Source organism: Meles meles, chromosome Y, assembly GCF_922984935.1.
Source record: "Meles meles chromosome Y, mMelMel3.1 paternal haplotype, whole genome shotgun sequence".
Taxonomy (NCBI): Eukaryota; Metazoa; Chordata; class Mammalia; order Carnivora; family Mustelidae; genus Meles; species Meles meles.
In genome coordinates, this window is record NC_060088.1 from 13,046,735 (window position 1) to 13,070,637 (window position 23,903).

The following is a 23,903-nucleotide window of genomic DNA, read 5'->3' on the forward strand; positions in this document are numbered from 1 at the left end:
TAATAAGATATTTAAATTTTCTCTTGGCTCAGTAGATACTGCATAATAGGAAAATATTTCTGTGTTTTCCTCATACTTAAAGGCCTTTATCCACGTGCAGTTGATACACATTACTATTTTTTCTTTTTAGTCAGAATGGCCTAAATAATAATCACAACAATTGCATTTGAAAATCTTTGTTTTCTTTTATAATACTGTGATAGTCTTTATGTTATTTTATTTCACTGATAAAAGATGGGTTACTTAATTCTGTATGGATGCTCTATAAGGAAATCGGTATTTTTTTAAATGTACTCATGTTTTCAGACCTCACTGCATTTGTTGAAAACCTGTTGCTTATCTTAAGTGCTAAACTCTTGGGAATATTTATGTTTCTTGGCTTAATGATATGATATATAAGGTGTGGAAAACTAAATTCATACTATTTTAAATGCCATTTTTATGATTTCAAGGACATGTTGAGTTACCATTTATTTCTGGCTTTGAGTGGCAGTGAGAATGGAAACATTTAGTCATGAACTGTTGGCATTTTTCCATGCCTTTTCTTCAAAACTTTAAAATCTAGATTCAGATATTTTTAATTAAATTGTTCTCAGAATTGCTCAATAAAGAAAAAAATTATGACAAATATGTGAAATATGTACTCTACCAGAGAATTGTTCATCAGCCAATCACTCACTACTCAAATTTTAATTGACTTTTCAAATTACTTTCCACACTACTCTTTCAGCAGTCTAAAAAAATAGGTCTGAATGTTCCATTGTGTGTTTTGTTTTGTTTTGTTTTGTTTTGTTTTGTTTTGTTTTACTAAATTTTGAACTACAGAAAAATGGGGTAATGATTCAGAACCCTGAGCATACTATTTAGCAGGCTGTTGAACTTTGTGGGGATTTGGTGTTGCTTTCTAACTCATGTCATCAATAGGCTGTATGTTGATAGTCCTGAGCTAAAAACCGTATTAAGGATTAATATGCAAAAACAGTTAACATATCTTATTTTTAATTTTAGGCTCCTTCATTGTCAACATCCTCTTGATGTTAGACCGTGAATATTAAATGACACCTTTTTTGCTCATCAGGAAAGGTCTTGCTCCACTGGTTTTGTACCTGTTAATAAGACTGCTGACTAAAATCTGTGTCTATGCAACCTTCCAAGAACAAAGTGTCAACCAACTGGATGTAGGAGAACACTGCCTCTACTCCAGGACTCTCACAAAGTTGATCCAGCTGTAACTAATCATAATGGCATGTTTTATGATATCTGACAGTATGTGGCAATGTCAGACTACTGACTTGAAGATAACCTTTTTCTATATTTCTATATTTCTGGACAGCTAAATTAGTTTTCCTCTATAGTTTTCCCTTTCAGAATTTTTGTGAGGAAAAATTACTGTTACAGCTGGCCAGTCACTTGTTAAAATGTTTAATGAATTCAAATCTTTAATCAACTTTATTTTATGTAAAAAATTAGATGAGAAAGCTTTCTGGGGTTTTGTTTGTTTGTTTGTTTGTTTTTTAATCATTTTATATTTCTGTCTGTTGTTTGAGGCCACAGTGATTACACTTCTGATTTCCAAAATACATGTTAAGAAAAACTCCTAGCCTAATAGCCAAGACACAAAGATAATGGATTGCACATAGTGTAAGGAATAAACTTCAGATTTGTGATTTTTGTTTCTAACCCTGACAGATTTACACTATTTATGAATACATATTTATTGCTTGAAAATATTTGTGATGGAATGTTGTTAATTTTACCTGAGATTTACCTGCCATTAAATATTAAGGAGTTCTGTAATTTTAAACACTACTCCATTTACATTTTCTATGTGTAAATAAAACTCTGTAGTATTGTACAGAAACTTTTATTAAAATTGTTTAATGTTTAAAGGGTTTTCCACAATTTGAGTTTTAAAAAAGACTTCCTGTAAAGACCTAGCTTTTGTTCATTTTCAAATCTGATTGTATGTATTTTATATATACATATATATTCACACATGTGTATAACATAGAAATAAAAATATATAATTCTATAAAGATAAAACATTTTAAAATTTTCACATCTATAATCATTTTTGAGCTGCCTACTGTAAAGTAGTGGCTTACAAAAGTATGCTTATTTTTAAAGTAAATGTCTTTCAGCCTGTTTTATTAAGTTACTTATTGCAGTGATAGCCAATATTGCAGGCAAAATGTATATTAGAAAACAAATAGTGAATTTGAGATTTTAAGGGAAACATCATAAAGTTTGATAAATTTTATTTATCACTTTTTTACTACAGAAAAGAGATTCAGACTGATGATGGCTTCTGCTTCAGAGAACAAATACATTAAATGACTTATTTTTAAAAATTAGATAACTTTGAAATTCCATACTTTCCGTTTGTTGAATATAGCTGAGGAAGGAAAGAGGGGAGATACTCAAGTTCTGTATCACTAGTCAATTTCAAGAAGTTCTGTGAAGGCTTTTGTTTCATATGAACAAATAACCATATTGTCTCATTTTATAGTAACAACTTGTTTCTACCTCTATTTTTTCTGAAGCATTTGGCATGTATTCTCATTTTATCACAGTGTTCTAAAAGTTTTCTAGGGATCTTTGGTGGAGTTCTATAAATGAAGTTGCACAAGTATCTAAGAGAATTTTTAATCTTACCTGGTGAACTGCCTTGATGGATTATATGTATCAAGTATCTCTTTTCAAATAATACTCAAGTATTCTGGCTTCCTAGAAGTAGTTTAAAGAAGAAACTTATAGATACTTTATTAAATTAGGTAATAATTTTTCAAGAGTTAAAATCTTAGTAGCAATCATCGTGGTATAATTTCAAAGGAAAATAATTGCAATTCTGTTTTAATTAAGGAAGAAAAAAGTACTTCATCCTACTCAGTTATTTTATAATTACTGTTATTTTTGTGATTCTTTTGTAAAAGCTCTTATCCAGAAGTCATTGATAATAAAAGTCAAGACATACTTTTTCCTCTCCCAAACCAACCACCAGGAAACAAAAATTATAAAGTACTAATAGTATATATGAGTTTTTCTTAACCACTTTTGTTTTGTATTACTTATAAAGCATCTTACTGTCTCATCTCTTTTTGAAATGATTGTCATGATTAATGTAAATTGAATTTATTGAATTGACTTGGACATAAATATGACTTAGTTCTGTTTCTTAATATATTTGGATTATATGTTAAGAGTTGTACTTCTAAGAAGGTTACAGTCATGGGTGCCTGGGTGGCTCAGTTGGTTAGACAACTGCCTAGAGCTCAGGTCATGATCCCAGAGTCCTGGGATCGAGTCCCACATCAGGCTCCCTGCTCCATGGGGAGTCTGCTTCTCCCTCTGACCTTATCCTCTCTCATGCTCTTTCTCACTGTCTCTCTCTCAAATAAATAAATAAAATCTTTAAAAAAAAAAAAAGGTTACAGTCATTAAATAGGACAGGAAGTGAAAAATCAAATATATCAGAATCACTTAGAAGTATATCTAGATAATGAAGTCCTCTGTTATGTATTTTCATCAATTTAACATCCTTTGCAATTTGGATTTGGAGGCCATTAAAGAAATAGATTCTCTCTTTTTGTTCTTTTACTCCTAGAGGTGTGAGACTCACTAAGATGTCTATTCAGGTGCCTTTCAATTAAATTTGTATCATAGCACACACATTATTTAGAAAAAGACTATAGTATTATAGTACACACATTACATAAAATAGCAGCTATTAATCCAGAAAGAATGCACTTGGTCATATTCTTTTCTGTTTGTTGCAATTTAAATAGGAACTCTTCTTCATGGCATATAACTTACGAAAATCATAAATTTTGTGCAATGGATATGCAATTCAGTTTGCTATATTTACCCAAATCCTGGCTTCTGAAGGCCAGGATTTTTTTGTCTTTACTTGTCTGAAGAAGTAAATTGAGAATTAGGACTTTACATGATTGTCAGTCATACCTCTAAGTAGACTGGAAGTTAAAATCCAGCAAAAGAGAAGGACCAAGAATTCTTTGGAACAAAATTACATAACAAGCAAATGAGATAGAGCAAAGAAAACAAGAAGAGAAAAGAGATAACATTTGTCACATCAGAGCTTTTGAAAAAACTATGTCTAAGTCGTGAAAAGAGAATAAACCAAAAAGATGTTAGCATAGCAAGTGATACTAGTCTTAGCAGCTTTAATGAAGAAATGGGAATAAAGACTGATAGTCATGGTAAGACTAAGATTATGAATTTGAAAGGGATCGGTTGTGTCCAGAAAAGCCCTAGATACGAGATTATCTTCTTTGGTAAATGCCAGACAGACTAACAACTTTGATTTGATTTAGGGTTTTTTTGTTGTTGTTTTGGTTTTGTTTTAGTAATCTGCACCCAACACGGTGCTTGAATTCATGACCCTGAGATCGAGTCACATGTTCTTTCAACTAAGCCAGCCAGGTAACCCCAGGTTACCATATTTAAGCAATATTTGTATAGCATTGACCAAGAGTATACAGACTGTTCTGCTTCAGTATTTGAAACAACCCAGATAATATTTTGCTTTTAGTATGATTTAATTATACTATCATGCATTTGTACAGAGCATCATTCAAAGGATTTTTCAAATGTGCCTATTTAAACCTTCAGTGATCCTTTGGGTAGGCACTTGTTTTATTTTACAGGTAAGGTATTAAGGGCTGGAAAGATAAAGATTTAAATTCTGGCTATATTACTCTAAATGGAGTGTTTACTCCATCCTACTTTAGAAAATTTGGAATTGAAAGTGCTTAAAAAACGTTTTGTGTTTGAGGAATCTTTTCGTTGTTCTCTCTGAATTTGGAAGCCTGTAAAGGCATAATATGTATTTTGTTTCTTAATTACATTTTAATTTTCACATAATTGGGCATTCACTTGCAATGGTAAGAAAGTAGTAACAAAGTTCTTGTATGTAGGTTAGTCTCTTTGCCCCAGAGGGAACATCCTGCAGAACTATAGTATAATATGCTATTTCAAGGTATGTATGTTAATACAGTCAATATACAGAATATTGCTTTCAGGGCCCCTGGGTGGCTTAGGCGCTCGGAGGTGAGCTCAGACCTCTTACCCTCAGCTTGGGTCATGATCCCAGGGTCCTGGGATCGAGCCCCGCATCTGGCTCTCTGCTCAGCGGGGAGCCTGCTTCCTCCTCTCTCTGCCTGCCTCTCTGTCTACTTGTGATCTCTCTCTCTCTCTCTTTGTCAAATAAGAGTTCAAAAAATATATATTGCTTTCACCATTTGGATCCCTCATGTTCCCTTTTAATATTCAAATCCACTACACTTAACCTGCCTTTTCCTCCCTTTGACTCTGGCAACATTGTTATATTCTCCATTTTTCTAATTAGCCATTTCAAGAATATTCTAAAAGAAACCACAAAGCATGTTAGTTTTTGCTAAAGGCTTCTTTGTAATGTAATCCCTGGAGATGTGTCCAGGTTGTTGGCATGTATCAGCTTTCTGATTTTGTTGCTGAGTACCATTCAAGGTATGAATAACACAGTTTAGCCATTCACCCAGTGAAGAACATGTGTTTGAGCTATGCTAAATAAAGGTATCATATTCATCTACAGGTGTTTGAATGGACACCTTTTATTTTTGAATGGACACCTTTTATTTTTGTGGGGTAAATGCCTAAGAGGACAATTGCTGGATATATGGTAGTTGCACAGTTAGTTTAAAATATATATATTTCCCCCCCAGAGTGACTACCATTTTACATTCCTTTAAATTTTGAGGAATTGCTCCAGTTTTGGGTTTTTTGTTTTGTTTTTGTTTCTTTTTTTCTCCAAGTAGTAAAGATTTTTCAGTCTTTCATAATCCTATATTTGATCCACAACCTGTAATGATAAACTGTCTTAATTCTAATTGCTGTTTTATGTTTTTGTCCATATTTGGTCTTGCTAGAGGTTTATCAACAATATTTTCTAGGTTGTTTTGAGAACCAGAATTTTGTTCTGTTGATTTCTTTGGTTTTTCCATTTTGTTAATCTCTTTTGTTACCATTCTTTTCTTATGCCATACTTCGCATTTATTTTAGTTGGTGGGTTTGTTTGTAAATGTGGGAATTTACTTTTAGAAGTCTTCTCTTTTTTTTTTTCTTAAGATTTTTTTTTTTTTATTTGTTTATTTGACAGACAGAGACCACACGTAGGCAGAGAGGCAGGCAGAGAGAGGAGGAAGCAGGCTCCCTGCCAAGCAGAGAGCCCGATGCGGGGCTCGATCCCAGGACCCCGAGATCATGACCTGAGCCGAAGGCAGCGGCTTAATCCACTGAGCCACCCAGGTGCCCCTAGAAGTCTTCTCTTAAATATTTGCAAATGTCTTATCATTTAAAGGGCTAGTATCCAAAAATCTATGAGGAATTCATCAAACTCAACGCCCAAAGAACAAATAATCCAGTCAAGAAATGGGCAGAGGAGGGCGCCTGGGTGGCTCAGTGGATTAGCCACTGCCTTCGGCTCAGGTCATGATCTCAGGGTCCTGGGATCGAGCCCCACATCGGGCTCTCTGCTCCGCAGGGAGCCTGCTTCCTCCTTTCTCTGCCTACCTCTCTGCCTACTTGTGATCTCTCTCTCTGTCAAATAAATAAAATCTTAAAAAAAAAAAAATGGGCAGAGGACATGAACAGTAATTTCTCCAAAGATTTGCAAATGACTAACAGACATGAAAAAAATGCTCAACATCTCTTGGCATTAGGGAAACTCAGGTCAAAACCACAATAATATACCACCTCACATCAGTCAGAATTGCTAAAATTAACAGGTCACGAAATAACGGGTACTGGTAAGGAGGCAGAGAAAGGAACCCTCTCACACTGTTGGCTGGGAATGCAAACTGGTGTAGTGACTCTGGAAAACAGTATGGTGGTTCCTCAAAAGGTTGAAAATAGAGCTACCCTCTGACCCAGCAATTGCACTATTAAGTATTTACCCAAAAGATAATGTAGTGATCCAAAAGGGCATCTACCCCAGTGTTTATAGCAACAATGTCCCCTTAAGCCAAACTATGGAAAGAGCCCAGATGTCCATTGACAGATAAGCAGATGAGGATTGGTTACACACACACACACACACAGAAACACACACACACACACACACATTGGAATATTACTTAGCCATTAAAAAAATAATGCCATTTGCAACAATGTGAATGGAACTAGAGGTAAGTGAAATAAGCCAGAGGAAGGAAGTTTATCTCCTTGTGAAATTTAAGAAACCAATCAGGATCTAGTGGAAGACAGGGGAATATAAAACAAGACGATCAGAGGAAGACAGAAACCTGTAAGAGACCCTTAATCATAGGGGGGAAAACTGAGTATTGCTGGAGGGGAGGTAGGAGGGGGAGAGGGTGGAGTAACTGATGGGTAGTAAGGGCAAATGAGGTAATGAGCACTGGGTAGTACATAAAACTGATTAATCACTGACCCCAAATTTAAATAAAGCAGCTAGGGATCTCATTGAGCAATAGGGATGAAAAGAATTACTATACATATTTAGTACAATAAATTTTTCTTCAGTGTTTTAGCTTTGTTGTATTTCATATTTGGTAGGTTCCATTTTTTTTTTGTTTGTCTGTTTTATGTGAAATTCCCTGTGGCCTTTTACACTTTTCTTAAAAAATATTTAGAATTTGGGCACCTGGGTGTCTCAGTTAAGCTCAGTGGGGGGTCTGCTTCTCCCTCTGCCCCGACCCTACTCGTGCTCTCTTGCGCTCTCTCTCAAATAAAATATGGAGAACATGTATTGCATGAAGCACTGTGTGTGGTGCATAAACAATGAATTCTGGATCACAGAAAATTTTAAAAAAATAAAAATTTTTTAAAAAGCTCATTGCCGGGTGCCTGGGTGGCTCAGTGGGTTAAGCCACTGCCTTCAGCTCAGGTCATGATCTCAGGGTCCTGGGATCGAGCCCCGCATCGGGCTCTCTGCTCGGCGGGGAGCCTGCTTCCCTCTCTCTCTCTCTCTCTGCCTGCCTCTCTGCCTACTTGTGATCTCTCTCTGTCAAATAAATAAATAAAATATTAAAAAAAAAAAGCTCATTGCCCATCTAAATAACAACCATATGATCTAGCAGTCTCACTACTAGGTATCTACCCAAACAACAGAAAAATACCAATCCTTTCTTGGTACATTTGGGTTGCTCAGTTGGTGAAGCATCTGCCTTCCATTCAGGTAATGATCCCAGGGTCCTGGGCTTCCTGCTTCTCCTCTCTCTCTCTGCTGCTTCCCCTGCCTTTACACTTTCTTAAAAAAAATTTTTTAAATATTGAATTTAATATTGAATATTGCATTTATTTCCAAGTATTTGGATACTTTCATGGTTATTTTCTTATGTTAATGATTTCTAATTTGTTTCCAGTGTATTGTATTTCAGTTTCTTTTAAGTTGATTTTTACATTATGTCTCAAGGTGAAGTCTTTGCTGAATGATTTGCGGTGGTGAAAAAATTGTATATTCTGCTTTCACTAGAAGTGTCCTGTGTATTTTAATTAGTTCATTTGGTTGGTTGGTTAATTATAAATTGGGTCCAGATTTTTTGTATCCATCCTGATTTTCTATATAGTAGTTCAGCAGTTGCTGTGTCAAACTTTCTAAAATGCCCAACTTCTGGGTGCCTGAGTATTCAAGGTACCTGGCTCATGTCACAAGGAGCATCCTGGGATGTAACCCTGTATTGGGCTCCCTGCTGAATGGGGAGCCTGCTTCTCTCTCTGACTCATGTTTCTCCTCCTTGTGCACCTGCGCTCGCTTGCTCTCTGACATAAACACGAATCTAAATAAGTAAAATACCGAACTTCAGATTTGGGATATGTGTATTTCTCTTTTCAGTTGTATTCCTTTTTGTTTATTTTCAGTCTCTTTTACTTGTTCTGTTAAATATTTGGGATCATGTTTTCTTGGTGGTTTGATCTTTATCATTATATATCATCTCTCTCTGTTTTTAACAATTTTCTTTGATCTGAAGTATCCTTTATTAGGTACAGCACCTCTCTCTTAAAAATTTTTGTTTTATATTGTTGGGTTTTGTTTATTTTACTTTCAAATTAAATTCGTGATAAATTTATTTAAGCAGCATGTAGTTAGTTGTCTTTTAAGACACTTTGCCAGTCTTTGAAGACTTAACATTTAAGATAATTTGGGGGGGCGCCTGGGTGGCTCAGTGGATTAAGCCTCGGTCTTTGGCTCAGGTCATGATCTCAGGGTCCTGGGATCGAGCCCCGCATTGGGCTCTCTGCTCCGTAGGGATCCTGCTTCCTCCTCTCTCTCTCTGCCTGCCTCTCTGTGCTTGTGATTCTCTCTCTGTCAAATAAATGAATAAAATCTTTTTTAAAAAAAAAAAGATAATTTTGGTATTTTAGGGCTTCACACTGCTGTTTTTATTGTGTTTTCAGTTTTTCTTCCATTACTTCTCATATTAATGTTTTCTTTCCCTCTGACTTAACTTGAAAATATTTTGAAAGTCTGTAGTAATCTACGTACAGTGTTTTGAGTATGTTCTTTTGACTAGTTAGGAATTGCTTTACGTGTTAAAACATTTGAAACTTACCCCTGTTTTCCCCTTGAAGTATGGAAATTTTACTTCCCTTTATCCCTTTTTCTTTAAAGATTTTATTTATTTATGAGACAGTGAGAGAGGGAACACAAACGGGTTGCTGGAAAGGACTGAGAAAGGAGCCCAATGTGGTCTCGATTCTAGCACCCTGGAATCATGACCTGAGCCGAAGGCAGACAGACACTTAATTACTGAGCCACCCTGGTGCCCCTGTCCTTTCCACTTTTTTTTTTTTAAGATTTTATTTATTTGATAGAGACAGAGATCACAAGTAGGCAGAGAGGCAGACAGAGGGGGAGGGGGAAGCAGGCTCTCCACTGAGCAGAGAGCCCGATGTAGGGCTTGATCCCAGGACCCTGAGATCATGACCTGAGCCGAAGGCAGAGGCTTTAACCCACCGAGCCACCCAGGTGCCCCTAGACAGATTCTGTACAGTTCCATGGCTCTTCTGGTCCCCGACTCTGGCCCCAGCATAACCCTACTCTCTTTCAAATCTTGAAAAGGTGGGTGAATGCCTGGCTGGGTCAGTTGGTTAAGGTCTGAATCTTGATTTCAGCCCAGGTCATGATCTTGTGGTCCTGGGATTGAGCCCTTTATCAGGCTCAATCAAACTCAGTGCAATCTAATGCTTAAGATTCCCTCTCCCTCTACCCATCACCTGCTCCACATGGGCTCACTCTCTGTCTCATAAATAAATCTTCAAAACAGTAAATAAATAAGTGCCTGGATGGCTCAGTTGTTAAGCATCTGGTCTTCAGCTCAGGTCATGATCTCAGGGCCCTGGGATCCAGACCTGCATCAGGCACCCAGCTCAGTGGGGAGCCTGCTTCTTCCTTACTTCCCATCCCTTGCTTGCATACTTTTTCTCTCTCGCTGAAATAAATAAAATCTTTGGGAAAAAAAGATCTAAGAGAAATCTCTTAAAATCAAATGATACCTCACTTAATTGAAAAAATCTAAAAACAATATTCTGTTCAATAGAGATACTGTTTTGGGTTGGGTAAACTTTGACCTACCTACCATTTATCTTGTTAAATGTGGGATCTATTTTAACATATGTAATCTTGGTACTAAGATATGTAATATTGGTACTAAGCCAATCTGAAAAACTTAGAACCTGTTTTCTCGTGGTTTTTAAGCCTCTCCTCCCTCCTCATTCTCTCATCTCCTTTTACACACAACCTACTTTATTTTCTTCCTACCTTCCCCCCCTCTTTTTTTTTTTTTTTTTTTTTTTGCTTAGCATTTTTTATTTTCTGGCACCACAAGATGTTGCTGTTTGATCTAGTTTCCTTCCTAACCTCTCTCCCCATGCCAATCAGCCATTTCTCTTTACATTTTTTTTTTATTTTTTAAAATATTTTATTTATTTATTTGACACAGAGAGAGAGAGATCACAAGTAGGCAGAGAGAGAGGGAGAAACAGACTCCCACTGAGCAGAGAACCCGATGCGGGGCTCGATCCCAGAACCCTGAGATCATGACCTGAGCCGAAGGCAGAGGCTTAAACCACTGAGCCATCCAGGCGCCCTCTCTTTACATTTTTTTATGTTTTCAGTTTTAGTATGCCTACTATATACATAGTTAACTGTAAAATTGTTAGAGGCAAAATACAACACTATAGTTATGTTTGTTTTGAGCTTCAAGTGTCCAAACTGTTTTACAATTTACTGAAATAATATTTTCCCCCCATTCATTCTAATCATGTTATTTATATTACATTTTTTACTGTTTATATTCTATTTTGGGTTCCAAAAGTTATGGTGTATCTGAACTTTGTTTTGGGAAGGCATATATGTGAAACATGTATACTTCTAAGAATCATTACTAGATAAGTAACATCATTCTCTTGTCATCCCTACTGCTTTGTCTTGAAGTTTTGTCTTTCTCCTTTCTCAGCTAATCCCTGAAGTTAACTGATCCCATTAGATTTTTGGTTTATTCTTCCTATATTTCCACAGATGAACAGATGCATGTGTATTTTCTTTTATACCCTTATTACATGTAACATATAACCTGCCTTCTTCATTTAGCAATATCTACTGGAAATCACCCCAATTTCCTTATAATAACTAAGTTGGGGTGGCTTAACTTTTTTTTTAAACTGCGCAGTACATGGTGTGCAAGTGCCATATTTCTTTAATAACTCTATTGTAGGGGCATCTGGTGGCTCAATTAGTTAAATGTCTGTCTTCAGCTCAGCTCATAATCCCAGAGTCCTGGGATCAAGTCCTGATGGGGTCCCTACTCAGCTGGGAGCCTGCTTCTTGCTCTACCTTTGCCTGCCACATCCCCTGCTTGTGTGCTCTCTCTCTCTGTCAAATAAATAAAAAAATCTTTAAAAAAAAAGTGTATTGTACATGAACATTTAAGGACTATTTAGCATTTTACAGATACACAAATAATATACAAATAATATACAGATATACAAATAATAGTGTATTGTGTATACACTATATATATTGCTATATTTTCTTAATTGTTGAAGGTTTCTGTTCTGCATAAAATTTTAACAGTGGACTTGCTACTAAATTCATATATTATTGCCAACTTTTTCTCCAGAAATGTTTCGCCAATTTGTATATCCACCATCAAAGCAAGAGAGTTCCCATTTGCCTAGGCTATCATACTTTTTAAATTTATAACTGTGATGGGTGAGAAATGGCATCTCAGTATTATTTTAGTTTGATTGTTATAATTTACTTTTTGAACATGTCTGAGGGTCAGTTTTTAAATATTTTGTGAAACTTCTTTAATGGAATTGTTCCTTTTGTCTGCTAGCTTTTGTCCCTTGCCATATATTTTAATTCTTTACAAATCAAAGATACTAGTTTGGGGCGTCTGGGTGGCTCAGTGGGTTAAAGCCTCTGCCTTCGGCTCAGGTCATGATCTCAGGGTCCTGGGATCGAGCCCCACATCGGGCTCTCTGCTCAGCCGGGAGCCTGCTTCCTCCTCTCTCTCTGCCTGCCTCTCTCTGTCAAATAAATAAAATCTTAAAAAAAAAAAAAAAAGATACTAGTTTTTCTGTACTTTATGTTAAAATACTACTTCCTAATTTGTGTGTGTGTGTGTTTTAAATATTTTATTTATTTGACAGATCACAAGTAGGCAGAAAGGCAGGCAGAGAGAGAGGAGGAAGCAGGTTCCCCTTGGAGAAGAGCTGGATGCGGGGCTCGATCCCAGGACCCCAGGATCATGACCCGGGCTGAAGGCAGAGGCTTTAAACCAGGTGCCCCCTTAATTTGTGTTTTTAAAACCTATCACCTTTTTAGGTGTTACAAGTTATCTGACACAGTTTATTCCATCTGCTTAAATCTGTCTTTTACAAATAATTTTAAAGTTACCTTTCTATAGGGTAGAAAGGTAAACTTACTTTCTTTTTATTTGACAGAGAGAGATCACAAGTAGGCAGAGAGACAGGCCGAGAGAGGGGGAAGCAGACTCCTGCTGAGCAGAGTAGGGCTCAATCCCAGGACCCTGAGATCATGACCTGAGTTGAAGGCAGAGGCTTTAAACCCACTGAGCCACTCAGGCACCCCATGTTTTCTTTTTAAGATTACTTATGTCTGTGGGGCACCTGGGTGTTCCCCCTTTCTCTGCCTGCCTCTCTGCCTGCTTGTGATCTCTGTCAAATAAAGAGAGAGAGAGAAATGACTACAAACAGGGAGAAGTTGCAGAGGGAGAGAGAGAAGTGGGGAGCCCGACACAGGTGTCCCCAGGTTCTGCAGTTTTCTTACTAAATTTGCACTCTGTTCCTTTCCCCCCGCTGCCATTTAAATGAGGATATTATCTTCCATCTTGCTCTGTTTACATGCTGGGTATGACTTTCATATGTTAATTTTATATTCTACTATTGAATTATTGTTGCATTAATTTAGATTTGATTCTATGGGGTATTCCAGACAATCTGAAGTGATCCACAAATAGTAGTGATTGTACTTTCCCCTCACTGTTAAACTTTTGATTCTAATGTCTAATTTCACTGTGTAGTATCCCTGGAACAGTATTAGAACAGAATAGCCAACATTTGTTCCTGATTATACTGGAAATACTCCTATAATTTCTCTATTATTTCATATAAATATTTCATATTTAGTCATTTTTTTTTAGTCATTTTTATGATTGTGTTAAGTAGCTATAGGGACTTCCAGATTGGTAAGCACATATTCAGATAGGGTGGCATGTTCCTGAGTTATATTCTAACTTAAAGAGTGGTGGAAGGACAACATTCAGAGATGTCCTATCAGGCAGGAGAAGTTAAGGAAAATGTAACTGATGTGCATAATTTAATACTCTAGCAAATAAGATTACCAACCTGGAAATGGTTTATTGAGTAAAGTCAAAATAGCAGCCCAACTTCCAAAGGAAATACAAGCCATCTTTGATGGTTTAACCAAATAAAATACAAGTAAAAATAGAAAAACTGCCTTCAACTACCAAGGGAAATTTTGAACTGGAAAATTGCTATTGTTGCAGGTGAGAAAATCCTCACTGTCCCCACTTCACACTTGGCCCACTGTTGATTGTACTTTCTGTACAGGGAAAAGCTTTCTGGCCTATAGAACAAAGGTTATCCTTAGATGCACCATCATTGTAGAATTTAGACTCGTTATGACCTCATCATGAGCTACCTGTCAATGTGGCTGCAAAATCTATAAGTCAAAAGTGACCACAAGTTGTATCTAAATAACAGTGCTCAAAACGGAACACATGTTGTGACTCCCCAATATGGCTTTGAGCATGAGGCTCCATCCTGGCTCAGTGCTTTCCAGGCTTCTGAGGTATGCAGTTTTTCCCGTAGGACCCAGGGCCTTACCTCAGGATCACAGCCTGTGCTTTGGTGTGGCCACCTACCATCTTTCATGGGATGGTCCAAAGTGAATCATTTCACCAGCTTGTGCAGCCTCTCCAGATGCTACTGTTGTGGATTCTCTGCTACTTAGCACAATTCAGTACTCAGCAACATCTGTGCGTATTTTGAATCTGCCACTTACGGGGCTTCTGTGGTAAATAAAAGAATTCCTCAACAGGAAAAAAAAGCTCTTGATTCTTATTTTACTTAGTATTTCATTCATGAATGGGAGTTGAATTTTATCAACAATTATCACCCCAGCATTTTTACAGATGATTATTACTTTTCTAACATGGATTGATTAATATGGAATATGATATTAATGAATTTTCTAATATTGAAACAACTTCACTTTTGTAGACTGAACTTGATTTGATCTTCCCTTTGTTTGTTGTTTCTTTATTTGACAGAGATGACAAGTAGAGAGACAGAGGCAGAGAGAGGGGGAAGAAGGCTCGCCACTGAGCAGAGAGCCCGATGCAGGGCTCGATCTAGGACACTGAGATCATGACCAAGCTGAAGGCAGAGGCTTTAACCCACTGAGCCACCCAGGCATCCTGCCTTTCCTTGGGGAGGTGGGGGTGGTTAGTAATCTCTACACCTAATGTGTGGCTTGAATTTATAACCCCAAGATCAAGAGTTCCATGCTCTTCCAATTTAGTAATGTGGTGTTGCATTAGGTTTGTTAATGTAAATTTTTATTTGAAATTGTCTTCACAAGACAATTAAACCACTGAGGTGGCTCAGTGGTTTAAGCCGCTGCCTTCAGCTCAGGTCATGATCTCGGGGTCCTGGGATCGAGTCCCGCATCGGGCTCTCTGCTCGGCAGGGAGCCTGCTTCCCTCTCACTCTCTCTGCCTGCCTCTCTGCCTACTTGTGATCTCTCTCTGTCAAATAAATAAATAAAATCTTTAAAAAAAAAAAAAGAAGATGCAGAATTAGTATATAAAGTTACATCAATCAGTTTAATGCAATAGGGACATAAAACTATGATAAAATTTAAAACAAGGAGATTTTCAAATGTAGAGTATTTGTTAAGTACAACACTACAAACCTTAATTCAGCTTTTACAAGTACAAAAATGCTATGTGTTTATGGAATTTGGTTCAAGTAAATTTACATAACTACTAACAGTTAAGATACAAAATTCTTTCCTTGCAACAAAGGAACATACTGATGCTAATGTTTGTAGTACCACCTATCAGTCCCTTGACTACCTTGGAAACTACTTATGAATTTAAGTACTAAGAAATTTACATCTTTAGATTTGTCATTTTGAAAATGTTATAAAATGCAAACAATAGGGACACCTGGGAGACTCAGTCTGTTAACCATCTGCCTTCAGGTCATCTGCCTCAGTGTCCTGGGATCAAGCCCCATGTCGGGCTCCCTGCTCAGTGTGGAGTCTGTTTCTCCCTCTCCCACTGTCTGTAACTCACTCTGCTTGTGCTCTCTCTTTCTGACAAATAAGTAAAACATATTTTAATAATGCAAACAATATATGTATTATTTGTGGCAAAACAACATAACAAAATTTACCATTTTAATAATTTACAGGTGAAGTTCATAAGCATTAAGTACATTCACAATGTTCAACTATTCATTTGAAGAACCATTGCATCATCTCACAGAAACTACCCATGAAACAGTAATTCCTCATTCCTCATCTTGTTGCTGTGTCTTTGTCTCTGATTTTGTCTGTTTACCTTAATAAGTAGAATCATAAAAGATTTGTCCTGGGTGCCTGGGTGGCTCAGTGGGTTAAGCCGCTGCCTTCGGCTCAGGTCATGATCTCAGGGTCCTGGGATTGAGTCCCGCATCGGGCTCTCTCCTCTGCAGGGAGCCTGCTTCCCTCTCTCTCTCTCTGCCTGCCTCTCTGTCTACTTGTGATCTCTCTCTGTCAAATAAATTAATAAAATCTTTAAAAAAAAAAAAAGATTTGTCCTTTTGTGGCTGGTTTATTTCACTTAAAATAATGTCTTAAAATTTCATTTATGTTGTAACTCATATCAGAATATTCTCCTATTTGGGGGGTTGACTAATATTCCATTGCATGTGTTTTGTTTACTCATTCATTCCTGGATGGACATATAAGTTGGTTCCATGTTTTAGGTCTTGGGAATAATGCTGCTGAGAACATTGATGTACAATTAGTTACATGCTCAAGTTCCTGGTACCAATTCTTGCAGATGTATAATTAGCATTAGAATCACTGAATTATACAGTATTTCCATATTTGACTTATTGAGGAATTGTTAGACTGTGTTTTATATTAGGTGCACCATTCTTCATTTTCCCTAGTATTCCCCAAGTCTTACAACTTCTCCAGCATTTTCCCAACAGTTGTTATTTTCTGAGGGTTTTGTTCATAATAACCATCATGATGGGTGTGGAGTGGTACCTCCTTATTATTTTGCCTTGCATTTTCTTAGTGTTAATTTCTGTAAGTCCTTTAGAGAAACCTGTATTCAAGTTGCCCATTTTTTGTTCAGATTCCTTGGATATTTGTCATTTGTGTAATGTCTGATTCTACCCTTTCTGCACAGATTTATTGAGATGTAATTGAAATGTAACATTGTGTAAGTTCAGTGATAACACTCCTTTGTGGCAACATGATTACAATAGTAAGGTTAGATAACAAAGAAATATGTATATCACATTTCATACTAACACAAGTGAAATAAGAATTATATATTATTATACATTGTTTCTTCTTTTGTAATGAGAAAATTTAACATAAATAAACATAAATATAAATATCATATTATAGTTCTATTTTTGATTTTTGGAGGTATCTTCATACCATTTTTCATAGTTGTTCTACCAATTTAACTTAATTCCCAACAACAGTACAGAAGTTTTTCCTTTTCTCCAATAAAATTACCTCCAGTCAAATTATCTCTTAAATTGTGAGAGATGATATCTCATTGTGGTTTTGATGTGTGTTTCCCTGATTAGTGATTTCGATCATTTTTTCATGTTACTGCTGGCCATTTGTATATACCGGTTCTGCTCATTTTTGAATGAAGTTTGGTATGGTTTTTTGTTGGTTTTTTTTGCTGTTGAGATGTATGGTTTCTTTATGTATTTTAAATATTAATACATCATATATATAATGTGCAAATATTTTCTGCCATTGGTAGATTGAATTTTCATTTTGTTGATTGCTTCTACTGCTGTGTAGAAGCTTTTTAGTTTGATGTGGTCTGGTTATTTATTTTTCATTTTGTCTCTGGGTTGTTTTTGTTTGGTTTGGTTGGTTTGGTCAATTCCAGAAAATCATTGCCAAGACTTCCTATATTTTCTTTAGAGTTTTATAATTACTGTTTAATTTCTTTTACCAATGTCTTAACAGTTCCAGGATACAGGTTTCTCACTTCCCGAGTTAAATTTAGTTCTAGGTTTTCTTTTTGACATAATTGTAAATGGCATTGTTAATTTCTTTTTGTGTTATTTTATTATTAGTGCATAGAAATCCAACTGATATCTGTATATTGATTTTTGTATCCTGCATCTTTGTTGAATTCATTTATTATAAGTTTTCTGGTGGAGCCTTTATGATTTTCTATATGTAATATTTCATTTGCAAATAGTGCAGATTAATCTACTTTTGGATTTGATGCCTTTTATTTCTTGCCTAATTGCTCTGGCTAGGACTTCCAATTCTGTCTTGAGTGAGTAAAAGTGGCAAATAAGTGTACATACTCTATCTTGTTCCTGATCAAAAGTTTACCATTGTGTATGAGGCTAATTGTGGGCTTGATATATATGCCCTTTACTATATTGAGGTACATTTCCTCTATACCCACAATGTTGAGTTTTTATCATAAATACATGTTGAAATTTGTCATATGTCTTTTCTGCATCTATGGCAATGGTCATATGATTTTTAGCTTTTATTTCGTTAATGTGTTGTACCACATTGATTGATTTGTGGATATTGAAGCAACCCATGGAATAAAGCTGAGTTGATCACAGTGAGTGAGTATTTCATTTTATTTTTTTAAAGACTTTATTTATTTATTTAACAGACAGAGATCACAAGTAGGCAAAGAGGCAGGCAGAGAGAGAGGAGGAAGCAGGCTCCCAGCTGAGCAGAGAACCCGATGCGGGGCTCCATCCCAGGACCCTGGGATCATGACCTGAGCCAAAGGCAGAGGCTTTAACCCACTGAGCCACCCAGGTGCCCCATGAGTGAGTATTTCAATGTACTGTTGAATTTGGTCCGCTAATACTTTGTTGAGATTTTTCTGTGGTTGGTTTTTGGCTTTTTGTTGGGGTTTGTGTGTGTGTGTGTTTTGTTTTGTTTTTAAGATTTTGTCTATTTATTTTAGAGGGAGAAAGCTTGACCAGGGACAGAGGGAGAGAGAATCCCAAAGAAATTCTGTCTGAGCATTAAGCCTGGTGTGGAGCTCAATCCTATGACCCTGAGATTATGACCCAAGCTGAAATCAAGAGTCAGGAGCTTAACCAACTGAACTATCCAGGTGCCCCTTTGTTGAGGTTTTTTACATGATGTTCATCAGGGATATTGGCCTGTAACTTTCTTAGGTGGCATTCTTGTTTGGGTTTGGTAATAGGGTAATACTGCCCTCACAAAAGTAGATCAATGGATGCAAAATAAGCAATTAACAATTCAGTATCCTGTCTTGAAAAAAATAATGAGAAATAGTATAAATGGACCATGCCTCAACATAATATAGGTCATAAATGACAAGCGCATACCTAATATCATGCTCAATAGTGAGATTAGAGCTTTTCCTCTAGATCAAGAAGAAGAAAAGGACATCCATTTTCATTTTTTGTTCAACACAGTATTGGAAGTTCTACCAACAGCATGTAGACAAGAAGAGGAAAAATCGGGGCACCTGGGTGGCTCAGTGGGTTAAGCCGCTGCCTTCGGCTCAGGTCATGATCTCAGGTCCTGCGATGGAGCCCCACATCGGGTTCTCTGCTCAGCGGGGAGCCTGCTTCCCTCTCTCTCTCTCTCTCTCTCTGCCTGCCTATCTGCCTACTTGTGATCTCTCTCTGTCAAATAAATAAAATAATAAAAAAAAATCTTTAAAAAAAAAAAGAAGAGGAAAAATCATCAGGAATAAAGTAAGAAAAATTATCTGTTGCAGATGGCATGATCATATATATATATATATATATATTATATATTAAATATATAAAGAAAACCTTAAATGTATATAGAAACACTATACATGAATATACATACAGATAACTATTAAAATAACACAAATTTAGTTGTGTCACAAGATACAAAATCAGTATACAAAAATCAGTTGAATTTCTATATACTAATAATCTATCAAAACATACTAAAAAGGGCAACTGGGTGGCTCGGTTAGTTAAGCATCTGTCTTCAGCTCAGGTGATCCCTGCTCAGCAGCAAGTCTGCTTGTCCCTCTTCCTCTGCCTCTCCCTCCACTCATGCTTTTTCTCTCTCTGGCAAATAAATATGATATTGAAAAAAGATATTAAGAAAAAAATCTCAATTGCATTTGTGTCACAATAAATAAAATACTGAGTATTAAATTTACCTGAGAAAATAAATGGATACTAAAAACTATAAAACTTTGATGAAAGAAATTGAAAGGAGGCAATAGAAAAATATTGTGTTCATGAGTTAGAAGAATTAACAGTATTAAAATGTCTGTACTTGCCAAAATGATCTATAGATTCAGTCCAACTGCTATCAAAATTTGAAAGGCTTTTCTTGTAACAGAAATATAGAAACTACAAAAGATCCGATATAGGCAAAGCAATCTTGGAGCAGAACAATGAGAGGCATCACGGTTCATGATTTCAAGCCATGTTACAAAACTATAGTAATCAAAACACTATGGTACTGACATACCAAACATAACCAATGGAACATAATAGCCTGGAAGTAAGCCATGCATATACAGTCAATTTATAACAAATAAGGCAAGAATATACAGTGGGGAAAGGACAGTCTTGTCTTTCCTTTTTTGTTCTTTTGTTTTAGTCTTTTTTCCCCTAAGATTTATTTATTTTAGGGAGAGAGAACCCTCGAGCAGACTCCTCTCTGAGTGTGGAGTCCTCCATCAGGCTTAATCCCAGGAACCTGAGATCATGACCTGAGACTAAACCCAGAATGGTCTGCCTAACCTACTAAGCCATCCAGTACCCCAGGATTGTCTTTTTGATAAATTGTCTTGGGAGAACAATGTCACGTCCAAAAAAATAAAACTGAACCCCTATCTTACACAAAAAAATAACTCAAGATGGATAAAGATTTAAACATAAGACCTGAAGTCATAAAACTCATAGCTAAAAATGGTTTTGGTGATGATTTTTACAACTATTATCAATGTAAGGGCAATAAAAGCAAAAATAAACAAGTGGGATTGCATCTATCTAAAAAAGCTCTGCCAAGTATAGGAAACATTCAAAATGAAAAGGCAATACACAAATGGGGAAAAAATCTTTGCAAATTATGTCTCTGTAACAACTGTATGTATAATATATAAATAAGTAATGTATAATAATATAGTAAATATTTATAATAAATTTATAAGTAATATTTACATATTATATATAAAATATATATACTTATATAAATATATATACTTATATAAAAAACTCATAGCACTCAATAGCCAAAACAGTCTGATTTAAAAATGGGCAAGGAAGGATGCCTGAGTGGCTCAGTCAAACATCTGCCTTTAGCTCAGGTCATGATCTCAAAATCCTGGGATTTTGAGCCCAATCACATTGGGCTCCCCTCTGAACAGGGAATTTGCTCCCTCTACCCTTCCCCTGCTCATCCTTTCTCTCTCTGAAGTAAATAAAATCTTTTAAAAATAATAATAAAATGAGCAAGGATCTGAACAGATGTTTTTTCAAAGGTCATCCAAATGTCCAAGGACAAAAAAGTTCAATGTCACTAATCCCCAGGTAATGCAAATCATACCACAAAGAAATATCACCTCACAACACCTGCTAGAATACCTATTATGATGAAAAAGACAAAATACATTAATCTGGTGAAGATGTGGATAAAAGGAAACCTTTTCTTGTACATTGGTGCAGACACTAGGGAAAACGGTATGGAGGTTTCTTAAAAACAAAAACTACCATATCCAGTAACTAAAAATAAAATCTTAAAAAAACAAAAAACTTCAAACTGTTCTCAGAAGTTTTAGGGAATATGTTGAAGCTCAGTTTATTTATGTATTTATTTTTAAGTAATCTCTACACCCATCCTAGGACTCAAACTCAGGAACCGAGATCAAGAGTTGCTTGCTTCACTCACCCACTCAGCCAAGCACTCCTGAAAATCAATTTACGGGGCCTAAATTACCATTACCAAAGCCACACACACACACACACACACACACACATCCTCAGTAAAATACCAGTAAACCAAATTTAACAGTATTACAAGGATTAAACATAATGACTAAACAGATTTATCTCTGGGAAGTAAGAATGATTCGATAAAGAAGAAAGGACAAAGTTTACATAATCACCTAAAAATATCCAAATTTTGATTTGACAAAATTCAACACATTTCCATCATTAAAAAATACCCTTAAGAAACTAGAAATAGAAGAATCCTACCTCAATATAGCAAAGACCATATATTAAAAGTCCACAGTTAAAATCATACTCAACAGTGAAGAGGTGAAATCTTTAAAATCAGAAACAAAACAAGAATCCTAATTTCTGCCACTTTGAGTCAACATAGTATTGAACCCTGAAACTAATAGAACTCTGTATGCTAACTATACTGGATTTAAAAAATAAATTCCTCAGGGCACCTGGGTGGCTCAGTCATTAAGCCTCTCCAGGTCATGGTTCCAGGGCCCTGGGTTCAAGCCCTGCATTGGGCTCTCTGCTCAGCGGGGAGCCTTCGTCTCCCTCTCCCACTCCCCCTGCTTGTGTTCCCTCTCTCACTGTCTCTTTCTGTCAAATAAATAAATAATATTTTTTTTCTTAAAGATTTTATGTACTTATTTGACAGAGAGAGATCACAAGTAGTCAGAGAGGCAGGAAGAGAGAGAGGAGGAAGCAGGCTCCCCGCTGATCAGAGAGCTGGATGTGGGGCTCAATCCCAGGACCCTGAGATCATGACCTGAGCGGAAGGCAGAGGCTTAACACACTGAGCCACCCAGGCGCCCCAATAAAAAACATTTTAAAAAGAGAAATGTTAAAGGAGAATTTTCAAGTGGAAAAGTTGTAAAAGAAGAAAATTATAAAAAGAAAAAAAATTCACTAGTGAAAACAAACCATACTCAAGGTAGTAGGTCAATCAGTTATAACCCTACTATGAAAGTTAAAAGACAAAAGTAGAAAAATGAATTACATTTACAATAATTAAGGGGCACACAAACTAATAAAATATAAAATATGACATTATATATGTAAATGATGGAAAAAATAAAAATGTAGCTTTACGAACAACCATCGATTTGATATAGACTGCTAAATGTTCACTGTTACATATAAACCATGTGTAACCACAAACCCCCCCAAAATTATAATAGAGATACAAAAAAGAAAGGCAATCCAAGTATAATAATAGACATATTTAAAAAAGGAATCCAAGGGGCGCCTGGGTGGCTCAGTGGGTTAAAGCCTCTGCCTTCGGCTCAGGTCATGACCTCAGGGTCCTGGGATTGAGCCCCGCATCGGGCTCTCTGCTCAGCAGGGACCTGCTTCCTCCTCTCTCTCTGCCTGCCTCTCTGCCTACTTGTGATCTCTGTCTGTCAAATAAATAAAATCTTTATTAAAAAAAAAAAAGGAATCCAAGCATAATACTAAAAAAAAAAACAAACCATCAAACACAATGAAACAGAGCAAGAGAATAAAGGAACAGACAAGAACTAAAAAATCAACCAGAAAGAAAAATTAACAAAATTGGAAAGAAAATACATACATATCAATATTTATCTTAAATGGACTAAATGCCCCAGTCAAAAGATACAAGGTAACTGAATGAATAAAAATATAAGACCCTTCGATATGCTATCTAGAAGAGACTCACTGCAAACCAAAGACAAATACAAAATAAAAATGAGGGGATGGAAAAGAAAATATTTCATGAAAATGAAGGCAAGAAAAAGAAAAAGATGGGTAATAATATTTATACCGACAATACACAATAGAAGACAATAGAAAAATGACTAACCAGTTAAACATCTGTCTTTGTCTCAAGTCATGATCTTAGGATCCTGGGATTGAACCCCTATCAGGTTCCCTGCTCAGCTGGTTGTCTGCTTCTCTCTCTCCCTCTGCCTCTCCCCCCACTCCTGTTTATGCTCTCTCACTGTCAAATAAAAAATTTTTTTAAATCTTTTCATTTCTTTTTGTCTTCGTCAATTTCTCTCATGAGTGCTTTATAGTTTTCTGAGTATAGATTCTTTGCCTCTTTGGTTAGATTTATTCCTAGGTATCTTATGGTTTGGGGGCAGTTGTAAATGGGATCCACTCCTTAATTTCTCTTT

The 23,903-nt window shown here is 36.2% G+C and overlaps 1 protein-coding gene across 3 annotated transcripts in view; it reads left to right on the forward strand.

Annotated features, from left to right (window-relative positions):
- LOC123935830 (lysine-specific demethylase 6A-like) overlaps positions 1 to 5,984 on the forward strand; it is a 183,114-nt gene extending 177,130 nt beyond the window's left edge. For all 3 annotated transcript variants that reach the window (XM_045996635.1, XM_045996636.1, XM_045996637.1), the window contains one exon: positions 1,009 to 5,984. In XM_045996635.1, coding sequence (XP_045852591.1) covers positions 1,009 to 1,035 — 27 coding nt within the window. In that variant the 3' untranslated portion in view covers positions 1,036 to 5,984. The remainder of the gene's footprint in view (positions 1 to 1,008) is intronic.
- Positions 5,985 to 23,903: the final 17,919 nt, after the last annotated feature.